This window comes from Mesocricetus auratus, unplaced genomic scaffold, assembly GCF_017639785.1.
Source record: "Mesocricetus auratus isolate SY011 unplaced genomic scaffold, BCM_Maur_2.0 Super-Scaffold_100691, whole genome shotgun sequence".
NCBI classification, from domain to species: Eukaryota; Metazoa; Chordata; class Mammalia; order Rodentia; family Cricetidae; genus Mesocricetus; species Mesocricetus auratus.
The window spans coordinates 55,316,924-55,341,352 of record NW_024429267.1 but is presented as its reverse complement, the minus strand read 5'-3'; the positions used below and the strand labels follow the sequence as shown (position 1 = coordinate 55,341,352).

The following is a 24,429-nucleotide window of genomic DNA, read 5'->3' as shown; positions in this document are numbered from 1 at the left end:
TCCAGTGGAATGATACTTCCCACTGGATCTGCACCCAGCCCTGTGAGGTAAGAAATGGCATCTCAATGCAGGACCCATGCTGTGAGTCCTTCCAGGGTAGCCAGCACTGAAAACTTTAGTACAAGGACATCCACAGCAAAGGTTAAGAGCACTGTCAACATTAAATTAGCCACTGAACTGTAATTTCTTGATCGTACTCCAACTTTAAGTGTGCTTAAAGAGTGAGTGTTGATGCACAGCATTTACACATCACTGTACAATGCTGGCAAATTGGATTTACAAAATGATTTCATACTACAGAATAGACTAATAAGATAGAATTATCCACAACTTCAATTTCAGTAATTTTAAGTATACTTATTGTGGAAATGTTAAAGTCTGTTGAATTAAGAAGAGTTAGACCTCTGTGTGTGTGCTGTTTGGATGTCACTTCCCAGAAGACAGATAGTATTGATGCCAGTGTTCAAGACGCACAGCAGGCCCTTTTAGCACCGTTCCCAGATTCATTTATGTCCCACTGTGTTCTTTAATTTCCATGCCTCTATTTTTATCTTATGCTGTCCTGATATACTTTAAATAATCTTATACGCTACCTTAATTTCTTTCTGGAGCAAAATTTTCTTTTCTTTACTTTTTGTTTTTTTGAGATTGGGTTTCTCTGTGTAACAGCCCTAGCTGTCCTGGAACTCACTCTGTAGACCAGGTTGGCTTTGATCTCAGAGATCGGCTGCCTCTGTCTCCCGAGTGCTGGGACTAAAGGTGTGCGCCACCACATGTGGGTGCTGTTTTCCCAGCCTTGCATCAGTATACTCTAAATCCAAATGCGCATTTCCCCTCCAGATTAGAAAATTTGTTGTGTCGGCAAGAATCAATGCTGCTAGAAATGCTGAGAAACTTGGACAATCGGAGAGGGGGGGAAGGGAGGGAGGGAGCGAGGGAGGGAGCGAGGGAGGGAGGGAGGGAGGGAGGGAGGGAGGGAGGGAGGGAGGGAGGGAGGGAGGGAGGGAGGGAGGGAGGGAGGGAGGGAGGGACGAACAATTACAACTCCAGACAGGGCTTCCAGTCCTGCACTGAACATGTTTAAAAATCACACACATTACTTTATGGATGATAGTTTCAGGTATTTTCTGGATAATTTCATATCAAAACAAACTACATTTTGGTATTGGACTTTTTATGGTGGCTCAAATAAAAGGTTTTCACAACTGAGGAAAATTACTTTTTATTTAAATATTCAAATCACATCTTCAGCAAAAATCTGAATCTTGCTTTTCTACTATTTTACTCATTCGGCACTTTACTATTTTCACTTTTTAAACACCAGGTGAACTCAAAGTTTTGCTCTTAAGCTTCAATTCAGAATAACCTTTGGGAGCCCATCAATGCAGCCAGAACGCTGGGCTTTGAGACAACTGACCATCTTTTCCTTTCCTCCCTCTAATTACTGCCTACAGCTAGGATGGAAAGGGCAGGCAAACAAGCCGACCGATGAAAGCTGGGTACCTCAGACACTGGATTTCATACACACTAAGCCAACAAACCGACCAACGAAAGCTGGGTACTTCAGATACTGGATTTCACACACACTAAGCCAACAAGCCCTTTTTGCTTGCCTCCTATCCTCTCGTACACCGAGGTCCAGGCTGCTAGGACCGTCCACTTCACCCGAGTTACCTCCGACTGAACAGCACTTACAAGAGCGATTTGCATCTGCTCACGCAGCTCCCTCTCCCGGGTCTGGAGCTCCCTGGCCAGCTCCCGCTCTTTGCTGGCCAGCTCCTCTGCATGCAGCTTCTGCAGTTCAGCAAGCTGCTCTTCTGAGGTCTTCTGAAAACAAGCCAGAAAGTAAATGCACACACCCAGAAAAGCCACTCCCCTCTACAACCAAGATACCAGTCCCTGAAACTAAGCACGCTAGTAACTTAAGAGGAAACATAAGAACACACTCCAAAGTCAGAGGAGTAAAGAGAAAGCCCATTAAAGAGACCGAGGGTTGTACGGGGCCCTAGAGGACTGAAGGGGGCTGAAGCTGCACTTCCATACACTGGCCATGGAAGAGAAGAGGGAGACAAGACAGGCAGAAGACAGGAACTCTGAGCTCAGAACAGAGGGAGACAAGACAGGCAAAAGACAGGAACTCTGAGCTCAGAACAGAGGCTTCACTGTGGTCAGGCTGCACCTATCTTTCCAGGAAAGGAAAACTCACTTCATAAAACTATCAAGTTCCCCTATATAAATCTAAAAAGTAATATAGTCAAACACCGAAAGAATGATGGAAGGCTCAGGAGACAGAAATTTACATGTCAGAGCAGTCAACACGTCCCCAAGCACTACCACCACCAGAAGAGGTGGCGAGGGGAGAATACCAGGCAAGAGCAGTTGCTCAGGCAGTGACGATCACAGCGCAGCAGCAGAGCACAGCACCCAGCATCCAAAAAGAAGAAGACACGCCTTTAACCCCAGCACTCGGGAGTTCAAGGCCAGCCTGGTCTACAGAGCTCCAGGACAGCCTCCAAAACAATACAGAGAAACCATGTCTCAAAAAAAAAAACAAAAAAAAGAAAGAAGGAGGAGGAGGAGGAAGAGGAGGAGGAGAAGATGGAGAGAAGAAGAAGAAGAAGAAGAAGAAGAAGAAGAAGAAGAAGAAGAAGAAGAAGAAGAAGAAGAAGAAGAAGAAGAAGAAGAAGAAGACAACACATGCTCAACACCTTACACACTCATTACACAACAGAGATAACTGCATGTCAGAGGCAGAGGGCTCATTACTACACACATGGTTTGGAGTAGGATGTAAGTCCCCTGGGGGCACACTATTGAATCCGTGATTTAGAGTCTGCCAACAGTGCTCTGGGGAAAACTAAACTGGATTTTAACCTTATTCCTCATGCCAAATAAATTTAGTCCGAACAAAGATGAAACCATAAGCAAATCAAAGTATCCAAATGTAAAAATAAAATAACAGAATTGAAAAAAAAACAACAAAAACCATAAAGCATGGTGACTCATATCTGTAACCTCAGCATATGGGAGGCTGAGGCAGGACAGACAGGGGCTAGCCTGGGCTACATGGTGAATCCTGCCTCAAAACCCAAAATAAAATACACACACAAAAAAATGAATGGTCTCAGAATTGAGCATGTGTGCTTTGGTTTTGTCATGACTGGACTGTCCCACGTGGCTGAAGGAGAGAAACAAGTCTCTCAAGCTGTACTGACCTCCACACATGTGCTTTGGGACTCACACACACAGAGACACAGTGATCTTTTAAAGTTCTAAAAAGACAACTCTATATAAAAATTACTCACTCTGAAAATACCTATATATTTTTAAGAGTAAGGAGGACATTAATAGCTATCTTTTCATGGGCTGGGACTGTAGCTCAGTGAGTGGTAAACAAGTGTTTATCATATGTAAAGCCAAAGGTTCAATCCTCACCAGTGCATAAACACCCAATAACCCAGTAATTACCCTTGAAAACATTTAAATACCCAGCCTTAGTTACAAACTTCTAAGTTCCCTGAGCTCTGAGGATCTGCACCGAGGCAGCTAAGCAATTTCCCTTAAAGGAGGCTCAGGCCAGGGAGCCAGCAGAGAACAGCAGAGCTGGAGGGGCAGGACTCTGAAGTTGCAGAGGCCTGTCTAAACAGGGCCCTCTCTACCAAAGAGCTTTCAGCTGCATCCTGAAAACACAAACCAACTTTCTCACAACCAAAGTTTTGGAGAAAAACCATGGGACTGAAGCCATTCTGATCAAAGTCACCCTTACTTTCATCATGTTGGCGGCCTCCTGTCTCACCCGACTCAGTTCCTGCTGAAGACGGAGACGCTCCTCCTCGCTTGCTCTCTCAACAGCCTGTATCTGTTCGTCCATCTCTGCCTTCATCCTTCTCTGTGCCTCTTCAGTTTTCTGGGCTGTACTCAAGGCTTTCTCAAGTTCCTCAAAAGCTATAATGAAAATAGGGGAAAACAAGTCTCTCAAGAAATGTCACCAAGCTCAAGCACTTCACAACCACTTTACAGATCTAAGGGCAGCTGAAGCAGGACAGGTTAGAAGACCATCGCTGTCTAAGCCAAGAGATACTTCTGAGCTGTTCAACAAAGCTTTCACCAAGTGTCCCGTCAGAAAACCCATGTTTTGTTGTCCATGAGTTCTGTGTTAGAATGCTAGGGCTGCTTCTATGAGCCTGAGCTCAGACTTTGAAAATGTATTAAATCAACATTTCCCCGGCTCTCCCCACCAAGTATGCCATGGCTAACAAGTTCAAAAACAGGTAAGAGCACTACTCCGTACATTTTGGTGATGTTCTGTTTGCGCTACAGTTCTTAGTTTCTCTAGCGTCAACACTTGGGTAATCCCACTGTATGCTCACTAGGACTTTCTCTTTTTTGTTTTTGAATCGGGGTCTCACTATGTAGCCCAGCTGGCCTCGAACTTGCAATCCTCCTGCTTCCTCTTCCTGAGTGCTGGGGTTATAGGCATGTGCCACTATGCCTGCCTCACTAGGACTTTTTAAGAATGGAAAAACAATCCTTTGGCAAATCTTATTTTCAGACTTTTTAACCATAATATAAAAGAGCAGTGGTTTTGTTTCTTTTTAAAAACATTTACTGATTGAATCACAAACTTAAACAATGTTCTTCTGAAATGAAACTCACTACATGCCTAAGTTTCCAGCTAGGGCTGCTTCCAGCTGACTAGAAAGAAAACTAGCTAATGCAATGGCACACAGAAGAGCTCCACCAACAGCTCATAGGTAAGACAAGCTCAGGCCCTGTAGACATAATCACCTTTAAGTCTCTTCAGCATCCAACTAAAGCACAGAATGGGTACCACAGCGGGCTAACTTGGTACCAAAGTGTGTGTATATACCTTAGACATATGTGTGTGAACACATATGCACATGTATATGTATGTGCAGATCCATATACACAATATGAACAAACATCCTATGAGAACCCCCTATTACTGTTGTCCTAGATTGTCTTCTTTAGCCCTTAAAGAAGTCTAGAGACTGGCCGTTGCACACACAACGGTCAAGAAGGGTTTCCAATTCCATCAAGAAACAGTCCATAGGAGACAGTTCACCAACATATGTAATGTATCTTGTATAACTAAGTTGTTTAAGGAATAAGGGGACTTCATCTTAAGGTATCATAGTACAAAGGCCTTTTACTGACCCCAGGTTGGTTTCTGATAATGGTTTAGACACAGCAACTATTTACCTGAGCACAAACGCCTATTCTAAAGCAATTTCTTAATAGTGAATAGCATTAGGTACAGAAGGGTCATGTATGACTGAGCTCTGGAAGCATAGGCTAGTGCTCAACAGCATTAAAAAGCTAATCTTTCTGATGACTAATAAGTCTTTGATACAAAATGCAAATCTACCCAATTTATTCATTTTTCATACTTAAAAGTATAAAACTGAGGCTCAAATAACCTCTGTATTTCAAAGGAACAAGAAATTGGCTGAAGCTGGGCAGTGGTGGTGCACGCCTTTAATCCCAGCACTCAGGAGGCAGAGGCAGGCAGATCTCTGTGAACTCAAGACCAGCCTGGTCTACAGAGTGAGTTCCAGGACAGTCAGGGCTACACAGTGAAACCCTGTCATAGAAACCCCCTCCCCAAAAAAAAGAGAGAGAGAGAAAGAAAAAAGAAAAAGAAAAGAAATTGGCTGCAATCATTTTTCAAGAGTTTTAGTCTAATTATACATTTGCCTGGAAACACCAGGATAATGCTTCAGACATGAAGATGCTAAAAAGTAAAATACTTAAGAAAAACAGTATCTTTGCTTTATTTAGCTATGTTTTTAATATAAAATCTAGTGTTAGGCATACAGCAACAGTTAGTTAGCTCTTGCTACTCCCCAAGCATTAGTTTCCTCTCTTAAACTCAGCCTGAGGATGGAGATTGTCTAAGAGTGCTCACTTCCTGGTTTGTACCGAAGATTGAAGGCTGAGAACGTGGGGGAAATGGCACAGGAATGGAGAAGTCACCGGCACATTTCCATTACCATTTCTCTTGAAATTGTCCATCAGCCTTCTAGTCTACACCACAGAGGTCTCTAAAGCTAGCACTGCAGAACCTGAAGACGCTCTGACACTCACAATTTAGAGCAAATGAGGACAGGAAAACAGACTTCACTTAACTTTACTCTCCTGTTATGTCAGGAAGCCAAATGATTTCACAGCTAGGAAGAACATTTTGTCATCTTTTCATCTAACATCCTCAGTCAAATGTAGTAATGGGGTACCCAATCTTCCCTCAGTGGGGGAACTTTAAATAAGGAGGAATAACCCTTGCTTTGCAGTGTTTTGAAATCTAAAGGTGCTGATAGTGATCAAGCTCGCTTGAACGGAAATCTCTCTGCTAGCCAGGATTTCTGAACCAGTCACCTACAAAGGGCTCTCAGGTCTTAGCAAGATGGATGGTGCCATGTTCTGACAGGCACAAAACTCACTGCCTGCTATCTCCTCCCTGCTTTAAAGAAATATTAGTATTCTTCCCAAGTCATTAAGATAAAACTTAAACACCCAATACAACAGACAGATGAAAGATAGTCAAATCTACCATGGATTCTACACTATACCACAGGAACACCACTTCCTCACAGGAATTCTGCTCCCAACAGTGAATCCCATTTCGATGTTTAAACAGGAGACAATGAGAGTACAGTGAGAAAGCAGACCTGTGTGACCTGCAAACACCAACCATAATAAAGTGGTAGCCATGCCCTACAACAATGTAAACACCAACCATAATAAAGTGGTAGCCATGCCCTACAACAATGTAAACACCAACCATAATAAAGTGGTAGCCATGCCCTACAACAATGTAAACGTGAGCGCCCATTTTTTCCTAAGTAGGCTAGAATTTCCATCGATCCAAGCCCTACAGAAGCATGCTCTGGATGCCCGCGCCATCTATCTTTGGCTACAACAGAGGATGAGCGAGTGAGACGAAAGCGTGCATGAACCGCAGCCGCCGATGAGACGTCTTCACTACCATGCAGGAGCAGAGAGCCACACGGCACACACGGCAGCAAGGCTAAGCAAGAACAGCCAAAGTATTGGAAACACACACTGTGTGTTCTTCCAAAACAAAATTCAATGTATCTCAGGCAATTTTCATTTTTAAAAAGGAAAGGAAGAAAATAGCACTTTCAAAACTTACTAGGCAAAAATGTAACCAACTAAAGATGACTGCTAACCCTTTATGAGCTAAATGAGACGCAGGGCTGCGATGTTACTGAAGCTCTTCAGTTCCACGTCAGAGAGGTCCATCCTGTCCATGAGCGGATGGATCAGCATGGACCTGTGTACTGCAGGAGCTACCTGAGCAGGACTGGCAACGACAGCTCAATCGTCTCACCACTTACTCATCAAACTCTGACTGGGTGTTTAGCATACAGAAAAGACTTACAAAGACAGCTGACAAAGGACATAAATACACTCAAAGAGACCTTTGTTTTCTACAGTCCACTGCCTTTCCCTCCCCTCCCAGTAAAGCAAATGGCAGGGTTCTGGAGTTGCAGAGTTTCACTGCTTCGCTGCCATCCTACAGAGCACTGCATAGAAGGCTCACAGGACCAGTTCTTCCAATTCAGGGAGATTAACTATTGACCCTAAGGCACTGCTAATGATATCAAAATGACTAAGCTGGGGCTATATCTTTATTCTTGGGTAGGAAAAAAAATGACGTGTCATTAGGGGAAAAAAAAACCACACAACTACAAAGTGAATGAAATGCAAATTAATACTAAAAGTAGTAAGACTTCTATTAGTACCCTGCCCAATACACAGACCTAATCTACAAATAGAGCAGCTCAGCCGGAACAGCAGGGCCCCAAGAGCAAGACCCTTCAGAGAGCCTGGGAGACACTCTCCTTTTCAAATAGCGCTCCGTATGTACGGAACAGGCTTTCTTAATGCATAGCATGTCAATAGACTGACTGCAACCTAAAGGAGGCACAGAAATCCAGTTGTGTTTCACTATGCCAACTAGGAGAGTAATAAACAAACACTACATTTTATTTTGAAAATTTGCATAAAAATCTATGAGAACAAGCGATAGGTGTGTATTTTTGTTTTGAAAATATGTGAAAATTAAAAAAAATTCAGTTTAAGCTACTAGCATGACCAACAGCAGTACAGCGTCCCTGAAACTGCCCTGAGTTTGAAGTGTATAAAGAGGTCCCTCTCTGGGATAAAAGGCTTGAAGACTGCCCTATGGTTTATGTAAACGAAAGTAAAATATTGCCACCTAGTGGCGGAAGCAAGTAGTGCAGTGCTCACTTAGGAACCTGGGCCTTCTGACATTAACAGAGCATCTCCAACTGAAAGCCACTGCTTGCACTCAAAGGCAGAGGCAGGAAGACCTGCCTCTGGGCTACATACCCAGTTCCAGGACAGCACAGGCTACACAGAGAACCCTGCTTTGAAAATGAAAAAATAAAAACAAGAAAGAAAGCTACTTCTTAAGCTACTTCCCAAAACATGTAACAAGGCTCAGTCTAAACACTGTGTCTTGATTTTCAAACACCTGCAGCTCTATCCAATATGTCATTTTTAACACTACATTACAAAGGCTATAATCCTGAAAACTACTACATCAAAGCAAAGCTAAGTAAATTTAACTGATTAGCCACAAATTTATCCTTCCAGATGCTAAGGCTTTCCAGCAAGAATGATTGTGTTTGAGACATAAATAAAAACCCATTAACAGTCTTTTAATTTAGTATTAAAATACAAATAACTCCCAAACATAGCATAAAGTTTACTTCAATTCACACTTTTCTTTTTTTTCCTTTCTTTTTTTTTTTTTTGCCTGAGAAACATGGAATTTTCCTGTAAAGGCTCATTCCAAGTACCCGTGATAAGAAAAACCAGAAAGCCAGCCTTACCCCAGTCCTGTTCATACAAGGCTTGGGAAAGGCACCGGATTCACTTATTGGCATGTGTGGATGCACAAAAATAAGATGTTCAGTGAGACTTGAGACTCAAGGGAAATGTTATCTAAGCATCAACAGCTAACACAGCACTCACACACAATGGTTTGGGTTGGTTGTATATACATAAATCTGACACATTAAAGACAGTCTTATGTCGAAGGCTCCCCAGACTTCAAATGCACATTTTCTACTTCCGTTTGGCTTATTGGGCTGCACCATACAAAAGAAAACACATGACAGTAACAAAGCAAAGAATGTTATGACTTAACTCAAGTTTTTACGTGCAGGCAACCATTTAAAACACATAAATTCAGCAAGGATGGGGCATGGAGAAAAAAAAAAACGCTTATGAAAGTTAGTGCACTCTGAGAAACTTCATAGTCCCTTTGAAATATTTTACAGATGTCCATAACTGTAGGAAGCGAGAAAGAGAATGTGTGTGTATGTGTGCACTTCTGCATATAATGTAGACGCCAGAGATCAATCTCAGTGTTTATTCCTCAGAAGCCATCTGCCTTGCTTTTTTGAAACAGGGTCTCTAACACTGGCCAGGGGCCCATGCAGCAGGCTGAGGTGGTTGGCAAACAAGACCCAGACATCTGCCCGTATCCATGTCCCCATCGCTGGGATGAAGGAGTGCACACCACCAGGTCCAATTCTTCTGCAGGGGCAGGGCATCTGAACTTCTCACCATTCTGTGATGAGCTATCCTATTTCCTTTTACTGGAGGACAGAGTTAATGCTACTTTTTTGCAACAGCTATATTTGAATTACTTAACAGAAACTAACAAAAGAAGACAAACTTCATGGGTAAAATATTCATGAGAGAAGAAAAATCATCAAAGATATAAACTAATCTATATTACAGAACTGTTACAGTGTTTTCAAGAGCAACAGTTTAAAAATAAGCTGCTAGTTATGAACAGAAGAATGGTTACCAAGGAAATGATGTACATATGCACTAGGCCACAAACCATTCACGAATGTTAGTACATTGGCTATATATACAAGGATTCCCAATATTATGCTAAATGGTAGCATAAAAACATGGAAAGTTAAATGTACAATATCATATAAAACTATGGATTACATAAAGACTTAAAGTATACTCAAACAGTGATGTATTTTTATTTACACTATTTCTAGAATATATTTCATTAGTAATTAGCCATCTAACCCTATCTCTTATCTTATTACAAACAAACACACACACACACACACACACACACACCCCTACCTCTCAGGATCCAGTGTTAAGCTGGTCACATTAACTTTGATAAGGATATACTTTCCATGACAACTCTCAGTATTTCCTAGCATCTAAATAGGGCAATATGTCTAAAGCTAAATAATAATAAATAATGTCTCCACATATTCAATCAGGTTATCAGATGTCAATCATCATAGCATCATCTTAGGTGACACCTAGAAAGGTATGAAATCCCATTGTTGCACAGTGCTTCAAACAGGTGTGTTAATTTTGAACAAAGCAAGAGTGCTATAGCGAGACTTCAGAACCGCACCTAGCCTTCCCAGGACACATTAAGTGCTAGAAGTAGACTGTAGTGTCCTGGTGGAAGCACATCATTACACTCATATCTTGGTAATTTTACACATATCTATGTGGTATGTGTGTGCATGAGTGCTCATGTATTTGGGCACACATGTGTATGTGTGTCAACATGTGCACATTTGTCTGAAATCTGAAGATGACATCAGATCTTCCTTAACTCCTCTCTACTTTATTTACTGAGGCAGGGGCTTAACCCTGAGTGTGGGGCTTGCTTACCCCTTGTACACTGGGATTATAGGCTCCAGCCAGCTTACCCCTGGGATCTCATCTGTCTCTTGCACACTGGGGTTATATGCCCCAGTCATGCATGCCTAGCTTCTGTGTGGATTCTGTGTCCCTCAGGTTTCTGTGGCAAGTGCTTTATTCACTCAGTGTGTCCTTAGCTCATGCCTTAGTATCTGAAACAGAATTCTTTATAATCAGAGACTGACTCGGACTTCATCCTATAACATGTGGCAGCATTAGTGTGTATAAAAAACACATAAGAACCAGTGCAATGAACTATGCCACAAGAGAAGCAACAGAGAACATTCCTTAGTCGGTCAGTGCTAACACCCAGAAAGAATGAATCAACAGAATCGGTTATCTGTCAACAGGCACACATCCAGAAGGACTATCACAATTAAATTCCTTACGCTGGAAAATGCATCGGGAGAGTTCTTTTTCTTTGGTACCAATTTTATGTGGGCACATCAGATTCCAAAACACCAACAGCCAGCTGTAATGATGTTACTGTTTCCTTTATATGCCCAGGGACTTCACTCAGAAGACAGAAAACAGGTTAACAGAGCAACTGAATTCTACAAAAGCCGATGGTGTTCACAGGTTGTCCATGGAAGCTCTGCTTACTGGACACTGGCTGTTTTCCCATGTCCAGCACTCATCTAGAGTTTTCTTTTGATTGGCATCTGTGCTTCACGCCGGAAATGAAGGACCAATTTTTATTTAGACAGTCCTTCTCAGCTAAGGCCATGGGCTGAGGTGCAGGGGGCACACAGAACTAGTTCTCATGGTTGACTTAATTTGTAGTATCTTCAGAGTGGAATCAGTCTTCTTACAGACTTCCAACACAGCACTCAGTAGTTAGGACTACAAACATAAACATGTACACTATGTTGTCTAGATGCTTTCCAAAATTCATGGACCTACTAAATAATTTAAATCTCCATTCTCTCCTTCAATATTTATTAATCTGTACTCTTCTGATATTGACATGAACAGAAACGTCTTTCAACGTATAGATGATGAAATATTTAAAAAAGCCTAGTTCTGGGAGTGAGACTGTTGCTTAGTGGTGGAATACACATCTGGCTTGCAAAAGACTCTCAGTTCAATCTCTAGCGCCCCCAAAAGTAGGAGTCCCTGAAGCTGGATTAGCAGTTCTGAGCTGCCCAACCGGGTCCTGGAAACATAACTCTGCAAGAGCAGGACACACTCTTAACTAATGAACCACCTCTCCAGCCTACAATGTATTATGAAAATTACATCCAAAGAGAAACAAAGAAGGAAAGTTGTACAACTAAGATCTGACTGAAGGTTTCTGGGGAATTGTAATATTCATTAATTAACTGCTTATTTACACTTCTCAACTTAATATTCACCGCAAAGTACAACTCATTTTCAGAAAATCTCAATCCCTGGTCATCATTTCTTCTTGACTAGCTATGTGGTTAATAACAAGTTCTAGAGCAGGAAGGCCTGATGGCAAGAGCTGCGGCTAAACACAGGCTCCTATGAGCTGCGGCTGCACACGGGCTCCTATGAGCTGCGGCTAAACACAGGCTCCTATGAGCTGCGGCTGCACACGCGCTCCTATGCAATGCGGCTGCATATAGGATGCTGTTCACTGAAGGCAAACCTGTCTGACCGTATCTTACAACATTTGTGTTTCAGAAGCTTATATTCTTCAAAGCGCTATTTCCCCTCCTGACAGGAAATATTCTTAAGTTTAACGAGAACAAGTTCATCAACTAAAATCTCCAAAGCGCTTCGCCAGGTGGTGGTGGCGCACGCCTTTAGTGCCAGCACTCCGAAGGCAGAGGCAGGTGGATCTCTGTGAGTTCGAGACCAGCACTAACCAATTATCCCATGTGGCTCCATTTCCCTGCTGGTATCTTACAATGTGTTCTAAAACCATTCCAATCAAATTCAAAGACCTTTATAAAACTCCACCCACTTCATAAGTTCCCTAAAATCTAACTACTCACAGTTCCTGTGACATTCTTTCTTCTCATTTATTTCTATCAGTCAAACTCAAGACCTTTCAGGACACACTCTGAAGCCACATGCTTGGGTTAAAATCCTGACTACACATTTACTTTCTGTGCATAACGGAGACAACTTAGCCTTAGGTTCTCCTATTTGTACAATGAGAGTTCGACAGAGTGTAGAGTGAGTGTAGGGACGAGCACACCAGCACAGCCTTGCTACTGCATGGGAGCACTGCTGACACACGCCTGGCTGTCACAGGTCACCGCTGCCGCACAAGTGTGAGCAAACACCAGCAGCAGTGACGGCTACAGTGGCCTACACAGTCTCTCCACAGAGTTAACCACAGGCGCTACCTTAGGATAATGCTTCTTAAAAGATGCTCCATTTCTTACCTCCACATGCCTATAAGTCAATTTCACTGCTAAATCCCATGGCTAATTCAAATTCAGAATATTTGAAACAAACATTTTAGTAATCAACCCCCAATTTTCCAATTTAGACCCTTTACTATTCAGCATTCTCTTTAGAGTAAAATGTTGGACCATCTAAGTGATCCTAACCACTGTTCCTCTCCCGTTTCTCCTCCCTGAGCCACCACCCTAGGCAGCCAGAGTTCTCTTCCTCAAACCTGAGCTTCCTGCTCTGCCCCGGGCTTTACTTCCTTCCCATACACAACACAGTGTCTGCCACACTGTGCTCCTGACACTGTTTCCTATTGTCCTGTACACAGAGACTGAAACGTAGCCACTCACCTTTAAGATCCCAGTAGCAGATCCTTTAGACTTCATTTCCCACTTCAGCAAGCACGGTTTCCAGCGGATGCCACGTGCTCCTCTGCCTGCTCACAATCTTGCAGTGACTGGCATGCATGTAGCTCACCTCTCTTTAGTTCCTCTCTGCTCACTCACTGAGGTCCTCCCTGACCTGCTCACTCATCTCCTCCATTCTTAGCACTGCTCAGTACTGAATGGGAGGGACACTACTCTGGCCTGTACTCTGTTCAGATAATATGTGAAACCCTGAACTGTCTGTTGACACCAATGGAAGCAGATACATACCACATGCCTTCTGTTTACCCTACATCATCTATAAAGACGCAGTTATTTTAAATAAGCCCCATGCTATGTAACTTCCTTAAGCCTGAATTTTAATACTCTAAAGCAGAGGTCAACAAGCATTTTCTGTAATGGATAGATATTAATATTTCCCATATGGTCTCTATCACATTTTCTTCTAACATTTAGAAGTATTACATACATACATACATACATACATACATACATACATACAAACAAACAAACACACACCCAGACACACACACACAGAAAAATAACCCAGCCATAGAGGCCTTCCTTCTCTAATGAGCCGTTAGCTGTGTTATAAGGAGTCCTACACATAAGCAGCTCTATCAATAATTAACTCATCTGTTAAAATATCTGTGACTTTTGAGATGGTATAAGATATAAGCCCCTGTGTTCTTACCAGCTCTTTCAGACTTTTCTTTCTGTTCCCGCAACTCCTCTCCTTGGGTAGTCATCTGTTTGATACGATTACGAAGCTGGGCAATTTCTTCTTCTTTCAGCTCCAGGGTCTCATGCATCTGCCGCTTCACTTCTGTTATGACCATTCCCTGAACAGAAGTGCAGACTCTACAGCATTTGCAGAACAAAACTGCATCACCAGTACACAACACAGCTCAAATGATGCAAGCGGCAGAAGAGGCATTTCTTACTAAGGATAGTGGAAGAACCTTTTCAGTAGCTCACAAGCTGAAGTCTGTTTTTACTCCGTGCCTTAGCAGACAGGGTGTTTCAATATGAAAAGATTTACCAGTAAGTTACAAGATTTATTTTACAATCTTGCTATAGGTGCGGTAATTCCCATCTTAATAAACAGTAATGAACAAAACTAGCCTCTGAATGTGACTCAGGGCCAGAATAATCCACAGTTGACACCTGTGGTTTCACAGCAAAGAATTCCAGACACTGTGCTATCATGGAATATTACTTTAACTAGACAAAGATATGTTACTTTTGTTTATGTATTAGTTTCACCTTGCCTGCCTAAGGCACCTGACTGGTCTAATAAAAGCTGAATGGCCAACAGCAAGGCAAGAGAGGGACAGGCAGGGCTGACAAGCAAAGAGAATAAGTAGGAGGAGAGAAGAGAAAAGAGGAGATTGAGAGAGAAAAAGAGGGAGACACTTGGGGCCAGAAACCAAGTGGCTGCCAGACAGACACTAGAGGAAACAGGAAAGTAAGACATACAGAAAGAAAAGTAAAAAGCCCGAGGCAAAAAGGAGATAAAGAGAAATGGTTTATTTAAGTTAAAGGAGCTAGCCAGAAATGAGCCTAAGCTAGGTCGGGCATTCGTACCTAATAAGAAGTCTCCGTGTCATGACTTGAGCTGCTGAGGCCCAAAAGAAAAGGCCTGGTACAGATATAGGCCAGGTGCTGCCACAGCTGGGCGGAACAAGGTTAAAGCCCAGCTGAGCCTAGTTCTCTTTTCTCCTGCGACTCCCTCTGGCTCCGTCACTACCCCTAACTACTGCAAGGAAGGCCCCGCCATCCCTCCACTTCGCTAGAGGCTTCTCTTCCCGCTGCAGAGAATCTCTACAGAAATAATAGTCAATGTGTGGAAAGAAATCAAACCACCACATACAAAACCAGTCATCTGGGACAAACAAACCATCTGAGTAGTTCAGCTAGTCTCCTAACAAGGTGCTCAGCCCTTACCTGCAGGGCCTGCTGACCCTGCTGTGGAGTACGACTCTTCCAGATGGCCAATGTTAATGCTAAGTACCAGGGAAGTAAAGCACGGTCAAGAGCCCTGAAAATGAGGTAGTGGCCTTCACTGTCCCCAAAACTCATATCACAAAAGAGAGAAGACAACAGAGAGAAAGGATAACTAAACATACAGATTAAGAGAAATCTTACAAATCTCATCAGTTACAATAAAAGAGTTTACTTGATTTGTAAAGAGAAAAATTCGTGAGATAATAAGAAAAATCAGAAATGACTAGATAGCAGATGGTATCATGAGCTACTGTTAAATTGCTAAATACGATCATTAGGTGGTTGTACTTTTGGGAAAGTGAAGATACTTTGTTCCAAAGCTAGGTTAAAATACTGTAGCTAGGAATCAACATAGTAAACAAAACGACAGATGGTATGAACAGGGAGATGTCTTACAACAGGGGCGGAGAACCTGTTTGTTCACCTGTGACTCTCCCAGCTGTCTCTGCTAGGTGCTAGCTGCTCTAACTCCAAAGTGCCTAACATGAGCTCAGTCCTTCCTCAGTCCTCCAGTAACCTGAGCATCCTGAAGTCGACATGTAGAATGTTTTATGCTAATATACACATCATCACTTCTTTATTTTTAAGGTAACTCACCCAAATGACAAATCTACTTCTACAATGTCAAAGAAAATACTGAAACCATTCACATTCAGCATATATTAACTTTTAATACTTTTTCTTTGAGAAATAGGTATGTACTACAAATAGATTTCCTTCATAACCATTACTACTGTCTTTAAGACAGAATGCCAACTGATGCTAAGAATTCAGAGAATCAGGCTTATAATGCTAAAAGTACATAAATCTAGAAATTAAAAAGTTTTTATGAAAGCAGCTACAAAAATTTTGAAAAGCAGGTGTATATAAATACTTCTAACTGCTCTCAAAGTAAATACGGGGGCCCCTGACAAACTCAGCATCATAAATTTGGGAAGTTTACCTTATCTTGTTCAAGTTGTTCAATTAAGTTCTTTGCATCACGCAACTGAGTGATAAGTTTAGTCTTCTCAGCCATATGAAGCTCCTAAAAAAGTTTTAGAAATTCATTTCCACCTCTAATAAAGCTTTGCCTCATTTGAGAATTCTACGCAGCTTATCTAATCTAGATGAACCTTACAGTGTAGTGGGGAGAAGGACAGAGGAAACCTGCAAAGTATGTTACGTGGTATAAGACCCAGGACACCTGGGTGCTCAGACAAGGCACCCTCTCTACGGCACCCTGTCTACGGGAGGGAGGGTGAAGACGGCTCCCCGAGGAGGCACAGGTCCGTTGGACCTGTGGGTCTGGTCACGAATTTAAATAGGACAGAACTCAGAGGCCTCTCACCTTCAACTTTTCCAGCTCCTGCAACCTTTCATCCAGTTGCTCCTGCAGGGCCTCCTTTTCGCTGCTTAGCAGTGTGCACTGCTCCTTCTGGGACCGAATTGTTTCCTTGCAGCGCTGAAGGAGGTTTTCCTGACGCTTCACTCTTTGCTGAAGCATTTCCAGTGTCTTAGCGGAAGTTCCACCTCCTACAAATGGTAAAGCAGCATGGATAGGAACAGTTGGTAGAAACACAAGTGGTCCGGCCAGTGAGATGATCAGTGGGTGAAGGTGTCTGCTGCCCAGCTCGTGTTCAACGACCTGAGTTCAATCCCCAGGACCCACAAGGTGGATAGAACCAGCACCATGAGGACCTTCCCATGAGGAACACTCATAGACACTAAATAAATCAAAGAAATAAAATTTTTAAAACAATCTAAGGAATACGAAAGAACTCTGGGAACAGTTCATTGTTTTAGAGAAGAGGGACGGGTCAGGGGTTCTGGGAGCTCTGTTTAGCCTTCTGCAAGCTAAACACACACTCTACCACTGAGCTACTCAGGGATTCGGTCCCTGCAATGTCTTCTTCTATACTCCCAGACAAATCAAGAAGAGACGGGTTACCCCAATAAGCCACATAGCACTCTTCCAAACGTCTACTCTCAAGTTTCTATGTGATATTTATTTGAAGATGCCAAGTATAAATTCACACCATGAGTGGTTCAACCTCATCCTGGAATGGTATAATTTTGGCATTTACTGGATCTAGCCTACTTAAAAGTCTGCCATTCCTAAGCTCCCACTAATTCCCATCTCAAAAGTATTCTTCCTAGGCACATTCTAACCTCTTCCTGGAAGGAGCTCTGGTTACCACAGGTTTTATCTCCTACGTTTATGGGTGCATCTTGACACCCAGAGGAACTGCAGCCCCTTGCAAGGCCACTGCTCAGGTGGCTGTCTGTTTGGCAACCTACTTTCTCCGAGTGGACCAAAGCCTACTGAGAATCTCTTTGTAAGAGATGAGTGAGGTAAGTGGTGACGGAACCTGCAAGCGGCTAAAGCAGAAAAAGTCACAGCTTGAGTGATCTGGGTTACATAATGGACCCCATCTCAAGAAACTAAAATCGTGTAACATAATTTGTGTACTTCAATTATTTAAAAGTGTGGTCTCCTTAAAGTTTATGCAATTTTCAAGTCTTAAATCAGTTGGTTTTTGTTTTTCCCCCCTTTAATCCCATCACTTGGGAGACAGAGGCAGGCGATCTCTGTCCTAGCTACAGGACAGCTAGGGCTGCTACACAGAAAATCCCTGTCTCATTAAAAAAAAAAAAAGGTAAATCTTTAGGAAAACTAACTTGAATCTTTGAAGAAGCATTACGGTCAAGGACACCTTACGTCTGCCTCAGTCTAGTCTATCAGCTCAAATCTTGAACCCTCAACACTCTCCTCTAACTTTTAAGCGGTGCTCTGACAAAGCCGCAGCTTACCCACTGGCTCCCCAGTGTCCTCTATCTTCTCTCTGTCAGGGTCCACTTCTGCCTGGAGCTCCGCTGGAGGGGGTGACTGTGCTAAGTCAACATTCATCGGGCCATTCTGTAAGCGCTGCTTTAGCAGAGAGACCTGAAAGAGAATCAGCAGTAGAGAAAAGGTAAGGCAGAAATGCTTTACTTAAAATCTGTAAGAAATAGAGTCAATCTAGGTGATGATGGTACACAACTTTAACCCCAGCACTCGGGGCAGAAGCAGGGAGATTCCTGAGTTCAAGGCCAGTCTGGTCTACAGAGGGAGTTTCCAGGACTAGATGGAGAAACCGTCTCAAAAACCAGAAAGAAAGGGGCGCTGGTGGGGGGACGACGACACGGACAACATGTTCTCTATACCACACACAGTGTTGCACGTGCCAGCAGTGGGAACACCCAGTCAGCCAAAAGATACAGTGAACAAAACAGAGTGCTATCTACAGGGCTGGAATGGAAGAAAGGTAGGCTTTAAGACAAGTTTTTCCTCTTTACTTGATACTCTCCAGCTGTCCTATCCGCTCACAGTCCCTGATTTTCTAGCACTGCCTTCTTGCTTTTGCTCGCTCTTTACCTGAGTCTGGAGGACGCTGATATACTGATCTTTCTCCTCCAGACAAGCATCAAACTCTTCCTGGAGATGTCTCTTCGCTTGCTGGTCCATCTGCAGCTCCTAAAACATGAAAGGAATTACATCAATATAAAACAGAAAATACAAACTTCAAGTTTACAACATCATTATTTCAAATTTGCTTGACTCTTAAGATAGCATATACAGGATAATTAGAGAATTCTCGGTACAGAAGACATTAATATTTAAAACCTTAACATCAGAAAATAATTTTGTTCCTTAAACAATATGAAGCCTTGCAGTGACTGGCGGTAAACACACGGGAAAAGCAGGTCTGAGACGAAGGTGCGAGGTGGACTAAGGAGTAACAAGACACACAGAACGCCAGTAGCGGGCTCCCTACACAGCCTGGACCACAGCACTCCCATCTGCAGAGCCAAGAGAAGCTACTACCTGGCTGACCACCGGGGAGAAACTTTCCAGCTCCTGAGGTGGCTGCAAATGTACTTTTAAGGTCAATGTTTCTCTCGGCTGCATCAGGCACAAGAAGGACCTCCTGGATGTGGCACCACTCATCGCCAACGCCCTCCAGCCGCAGGCCTCTGTCCTTTGCTGACTCTACCCGTCCCTTAGGGCAGCTGTGCGTCCTCTCCGTTTCTCCCTCAATCTCACTTTCTTAGAACGCTGGAGATGGACATCTGGACTATATCAGTAGGACACCAAACCCCTATTGTTTAACTCCCTAAACTTAAAATATTCAAAGTTATATTTGACTTGTCTTCTTGACACTTCCATATGACCCAATTCTTTTACTAACCACTCTCTAATGTCTGGGTTCTCTTCCACACTACGACCCAGATGACCAAGTCTTGATTTTTAATTACATCAACAGAGTTCCGGAGATTTCTTATGTCAACCCCTTTAAGCACATCCATCCCTCACAGATCTGCTACAGTAATTCTCTTTGGATGCTAGTCCACGGCTTATAGCCCCAGTTTTTTACACGGTTTCGAATTGACCCATTCTCAAAACAGCAAGGCACTAACTTGTACTGAAGCGTCCTATATTCCTCCCTGTGCTAAGATTACTAACAGGCAGCAAAAAGGAATATCATGTGCTTACCCACCTATTAATAAAGCAGAGATCCACGCCCCATTTTCTTGAGGATAGCTCCCTCAGTGAGGGACTCCTTAGCAGAATGATATGCGGCAGGACAAAAAAAAAAGTATTCTGTGTCTCTAGATAAATACCATTATAAACACCCTCAAAACTTGCACCCACCTCTAAAAGACATTCTCTGGATTTTAAAACATGTATCTAATCATTGCATGCATAAAACCTGGACACTGAATTTCTTGCCTCAAACAGGATCAATTAATGACCTTCATCTATTCTCAAAACATAAGAAAGGGAATAAATAATACATTAAGAAAAAGATATTGTCTCTCCAGGAAAAGCAAAGGTGCTCATAACTTGAAAAAGCATCAAGGTGAAGTCTCTCCCCATCCTGCTCAGCCCAGACTCTCCAGCACAAGCTGTCTTCCAAGTCAAACCAGTAACGTGGACTCGAAAGACTAGGGTGAGCTCTGTCCCTTCACAGTCACTTCACAGGGAGAAGGATTCTTCTAGGGTACAGTTCAAAACACGTCTCATAAAAGAAGAATGTCTACCATTATCTGTATGATAAGAGTCAATGTTTATTCTTGAAGTAACAAAAATAGTTTTCAAAGTCATGTCTAGAATGTTTTAAAGAACAAAACAATAAAAACTAGATGTATACAAAATCTAACAAGAGACTAGAGATTAAACACGATTTCTATACAAATGAAACAATGTGATACAAGAAATTCATATACGAGCAATTCGGACATGTCATTAAAATAACAACAGGGCTGTTCTTAGTGACACCCATCATTCAAAGGAGAGATCCTACATGCTGCTTTTCTTCTGCCTCCTCTCACAGACAGAAAGCTCTCTCTTTCCCTCTCTCTCCTCCTTCCCTATCCCTCTCTCCCTCTCCCTCTGTGTCTCCCTCTAACTCCTCAATACTGTTCTACCACTAAGCTATATACCCAGTTTCATACTAGCAATTGCTATTTGTAAATTTACCAATCTGCTACTTTTAAACATATTTGTACTTTTTGTTTGTTTGTTTGTTTTTTTCGAGACAGGGTTTCTCTGTAGCTTTGGAGGCTGTCCTGGAACTCACTTTGTAGACCAGGCTGGCCTCGAACTCACAGAGATCCGCCTGCCTCTGCCTCCTGAGTGCTGGGATTAAAGGCGTGCGCCACCAACGCCTGGCCATATTTGTACTTTTAATACACTATGTATCTTGGACTGATAAACTCCACAAATAAAATTCTTTTTTTATTTTTTCCTCTAGATTTTTATTTAAATTAGAAACAATCTTCCTCTAGATTTTTATTTAAATTAGAAACAATCTTATTTTACATATCAATTCCAGTTCCCTCTCCCTCCCATTCTCCCATGCCCCCCACCAACCCCTCATCCCACCATCCCCCTTCTGCTCCCCAGGGAGTCTGTCACATCATTTGGGGCAGGGTCTAGCCCCACCCCCATGTCTAGGCTGAGAGTGTCCCTCCATGTGCAATGGGCTCCTAAAGTCCATTTGTACACTAGGAATAAATACCGTTCCACTACCAGAGGCCACATAGACTGTTGAGGCCCAAATGACACCCATGTTCAGGAGGCCTGGCTCAGTCCTATGCTGGTTCCCCAGCCATCAGTCTGGGGACCATGAGTACCCACTTGCTCAGGTCAGCTGTTTCTGTGGGTTTCCTCAGCCTGGTCTTGACCCCTTTGCTCATCATTCCTCCCTCTCTACAACTGGATTCTAGGAGTTCCACTCAGTGCTTAGCTGTGGGTGTCTGCTTCTGCTTCCATCAGCCACTGGATGAAGGCTCATGTCACAAATACAATTCTATTCAGAATACATAAAATGTAAATACTTTTATTTGTCCTGGAATCGCCTGCTTCAAAGCTCTTAAAACGGCAGCACAAGTAGCAAACTGACGCCCATGAAGAGCATTCACAACACAAACCTGCAACAAGACACGGCAGCAGCACTACAGCAGGCAGGAGAAAGCTGCAGCAGCTGCTTACCCCTGGTCTCCAGGCACACAAGGCAGGGGAGCAGAGGACCATAGTGAAGCATCTGAAAAGGCCCCCTCCGTGTGGGCTCACCTAGGAGCTCATCCAACCCTATTACAAGTTACTTTATTTCAACAAAACAGCTGACTAGGAACAAAAAGAAGCCTAGGGTATTTAGCAGTGGGAACAATGTAGCCTTGGGAGTGGACAATGAGTGCTCACACTGAAGACTTACACATTTTATTTCATTAGTTTCAACAACATCTACCACAGAAAAGCCACACAGATAAAACTACAGAGACAGTGAGTGAGCTCACAGGCTGGCCTAGAAAGGCATGTGGAGCAGTGCTCACGCTAAGAGGCTAACTCACTGTTCCCGAGTGCTGCTCACAACTTACCTCTCTCAATTCTGAGATCCTCCGCAGTGACTTATCTTGACTCTGACTCAATATACCCTTTAATTTAAAAAAGAAAAGAAGGTGGTTTAACATCTATGTGGCATAGTCATGCAAAAAAAAAAAAAAAAAACAAGGATGTGTCAATTCAGGAAATCTGCTAATAGTAAAATACGATAGCACAGAATTACTCTGAATTCTGGCTATGTGAGTTATATTTGCTAAAATGCATAGACATGGAAGTCAAACTACAAACCTAACTAAATGTTAACTTTAACAACAGGAAATCTGTGAAGTAAATTCAAACTTCAGAAGCAAATGATTTTACTATAACTTAGGAGTTCATAGACCATGTTAATTATCACTATCATATTTTAAGGGTTTATATAAAACTTTTCTTTAAAAAAATCTAATTTTTGCCATGAGTTAGTGGCGCACACCTTTAATTCCAGCACTCAGGAGGAAGAGGCAGGCGGATCTCTGTGAGTTCGAGGCCAGTCTCATCTACAGAGACAGTTCCAGGACAGGCTTCAAAACAATACAGAGAAACCCTGTCTCGAAAAACAAAACAAAACAAAAATATAATTTTTGTCAGGCAGTGGTGGCACATATCTTTAAGCACTGGGGAGGAAGAGGCGGGTGCATCTATGTGAGTTCAAGGCCAACCTGGTCTACAAAGTGAGTTCCAGGACACCAGAGCTACACATAGAGAAAGCCTATCTCAGAAAACAAACAAACAAACCAAAACTCTAATTTTCATGAACAGCATTACAGATGGCTAAAGTAGTAACTGTCCATTAAAAAGAAGTCGAGTAGGGCTGGAGAGATGGCTCAGTGGTTAGGAGCACTGACTGCTCTTCCAATTGAACCTCCACCCAGGTTCAGTTCCCAGCCCCTCCTTTGCAGCTCACAAGCGTCTGTAACTCCAGTTCAGGGCCTTCTTACTGCGGGCACCAGGCACACACATGGTCACAGACAGGCAACTGTGTGCACTTGTCTGTCACTAATGCACAGGGGTAAAGAACTAAGGAGAGTAATGGCAGGTGCCTGGAACCACAGCACTCAAGAGCTGAGTCAGGAGGATGGCTACACATACAGCGGGTATCTCAGGAAAACAAAGAGGCGGGGTTTGCAGTTTCTCAGATAGGTGTGACTAACAAGAAGCAGCATGAGGGGGCGATACAGGCAGGCAAAAGATCTGTTCATTGACATGGAGGGATCTGCCTCTCTTCGAGGTAGGGGTACAGGTTAAATGTTGCAGACTGCTGTTAGGCCTAATGATAAACATTTAATAGAGCACCCTAGTATTTAATTTTTCAGACAAGCTAAAATGTAGGGAGGTGGAGCAATGGCCCTCCCTCATTGGCAGCTTTAGGCCATTCCCTGTACCCCAGGTCAGTGACAGGCTATCAGACAAGCAGTTAGCTAGACAGCCCTAGGCCAGCACCAGCTACTCTAAACCCTCAGAGGACACTCAGGAGCCGGGGGTCAAAGCATACTGTGGCTCCCGAAGGTCCATGTCCCAGCCACAATGACTTCAGTTTCTGCTGGACTTTCTTCCCATACAAGCCTTGGTGAACTGAAAACGACCTATAGTCATTTGCACAAAGGAAAGTGTGCCCCTAATGGCCCAGCAGCAAGCAGATGATTGGCACATACACAGTCCTGCGTGCTCTTGAGAGGCTGTGACGGTGTAACTGTGGCGCTATTTGCCAGGACCAGCACAAATACAATTCTGCGAGGACGGGTGCAGACACTGCCCTGGGTGCTGCATCAGGCTCAGGGACAGGGTCCTGGCTGCTGGGACTGCCACACCTACTGTGGCATTTCCTTGGGAAGCATCCCTGGGGTCACCATCACTCACTGATTTATCACACCTCTAGTAATGGTAAAGCAGGTTCAATCTGGAACTACACAGAATACTTAGAAAAGAGAGTACATATTCCTATAACTTTTCTAACTTTAAAATCAAATGTAACTCAAAACGGTCAATAAATCA

General features: G+C 43.0%; 1 protein-coding gene across 10 annotated transcripts in view; it reads right to left on the bottom strand.

Annotated features, from left to right (window-relative positions):
• The window catches only part of Golga4 (golgin A4), a 76,242-nt gene that overhangs the window by 30,968 nt on the left and 20,845 nt on the right, over positions 1 to 24,429 (bottom strand). For 5 of the 10 annotated variants that reach the window (XM_040739953.1, XM_040739948.1, XM_040739950.1 and 2 more), the window contains 8 exons: positions 22,434 to 22,490; positions 18,928 to 19,026; positions 18,324 to 18,456; positions 16,861 to 17,045; positions 16,474 to 16,557; positions 14,218 to 14,365; positions 3,767 to 3,945; positions 1,696 to 1,827 (listed from right to left, as the gene is read on the bottom strand). In XM_040739953.1, coding sequence (XP_040595887.1) covers positions 1,696 to 1,827; positions 3,767 to 3,945; positions 14,218 to 14,365; positions 16,474 to 16,557; positions 16,861 to 17,045; positions 18,324 to 18,456; positions 18,928 to 19,026; positions 22,434 to 22,490 — 1,017 coding nt within the window. The remainder of the gene's footprint in view (positions 1 to 1,695; positions 1,828 to 3,766; positions 3,946 to 14,217; positions 14,366 to 16,473; positions 16,558 to 16,860; positions 17,046 to 18,323; positions 18,457 to 18,927; positions 19,027 to 22,433; positions 22,491 to 24,429) is intronic. The other 5 variants (XM_040739949.1, XM_040739951.1, XM_040739952.1 and 2 more) reach the window with 5 other exon arrangements.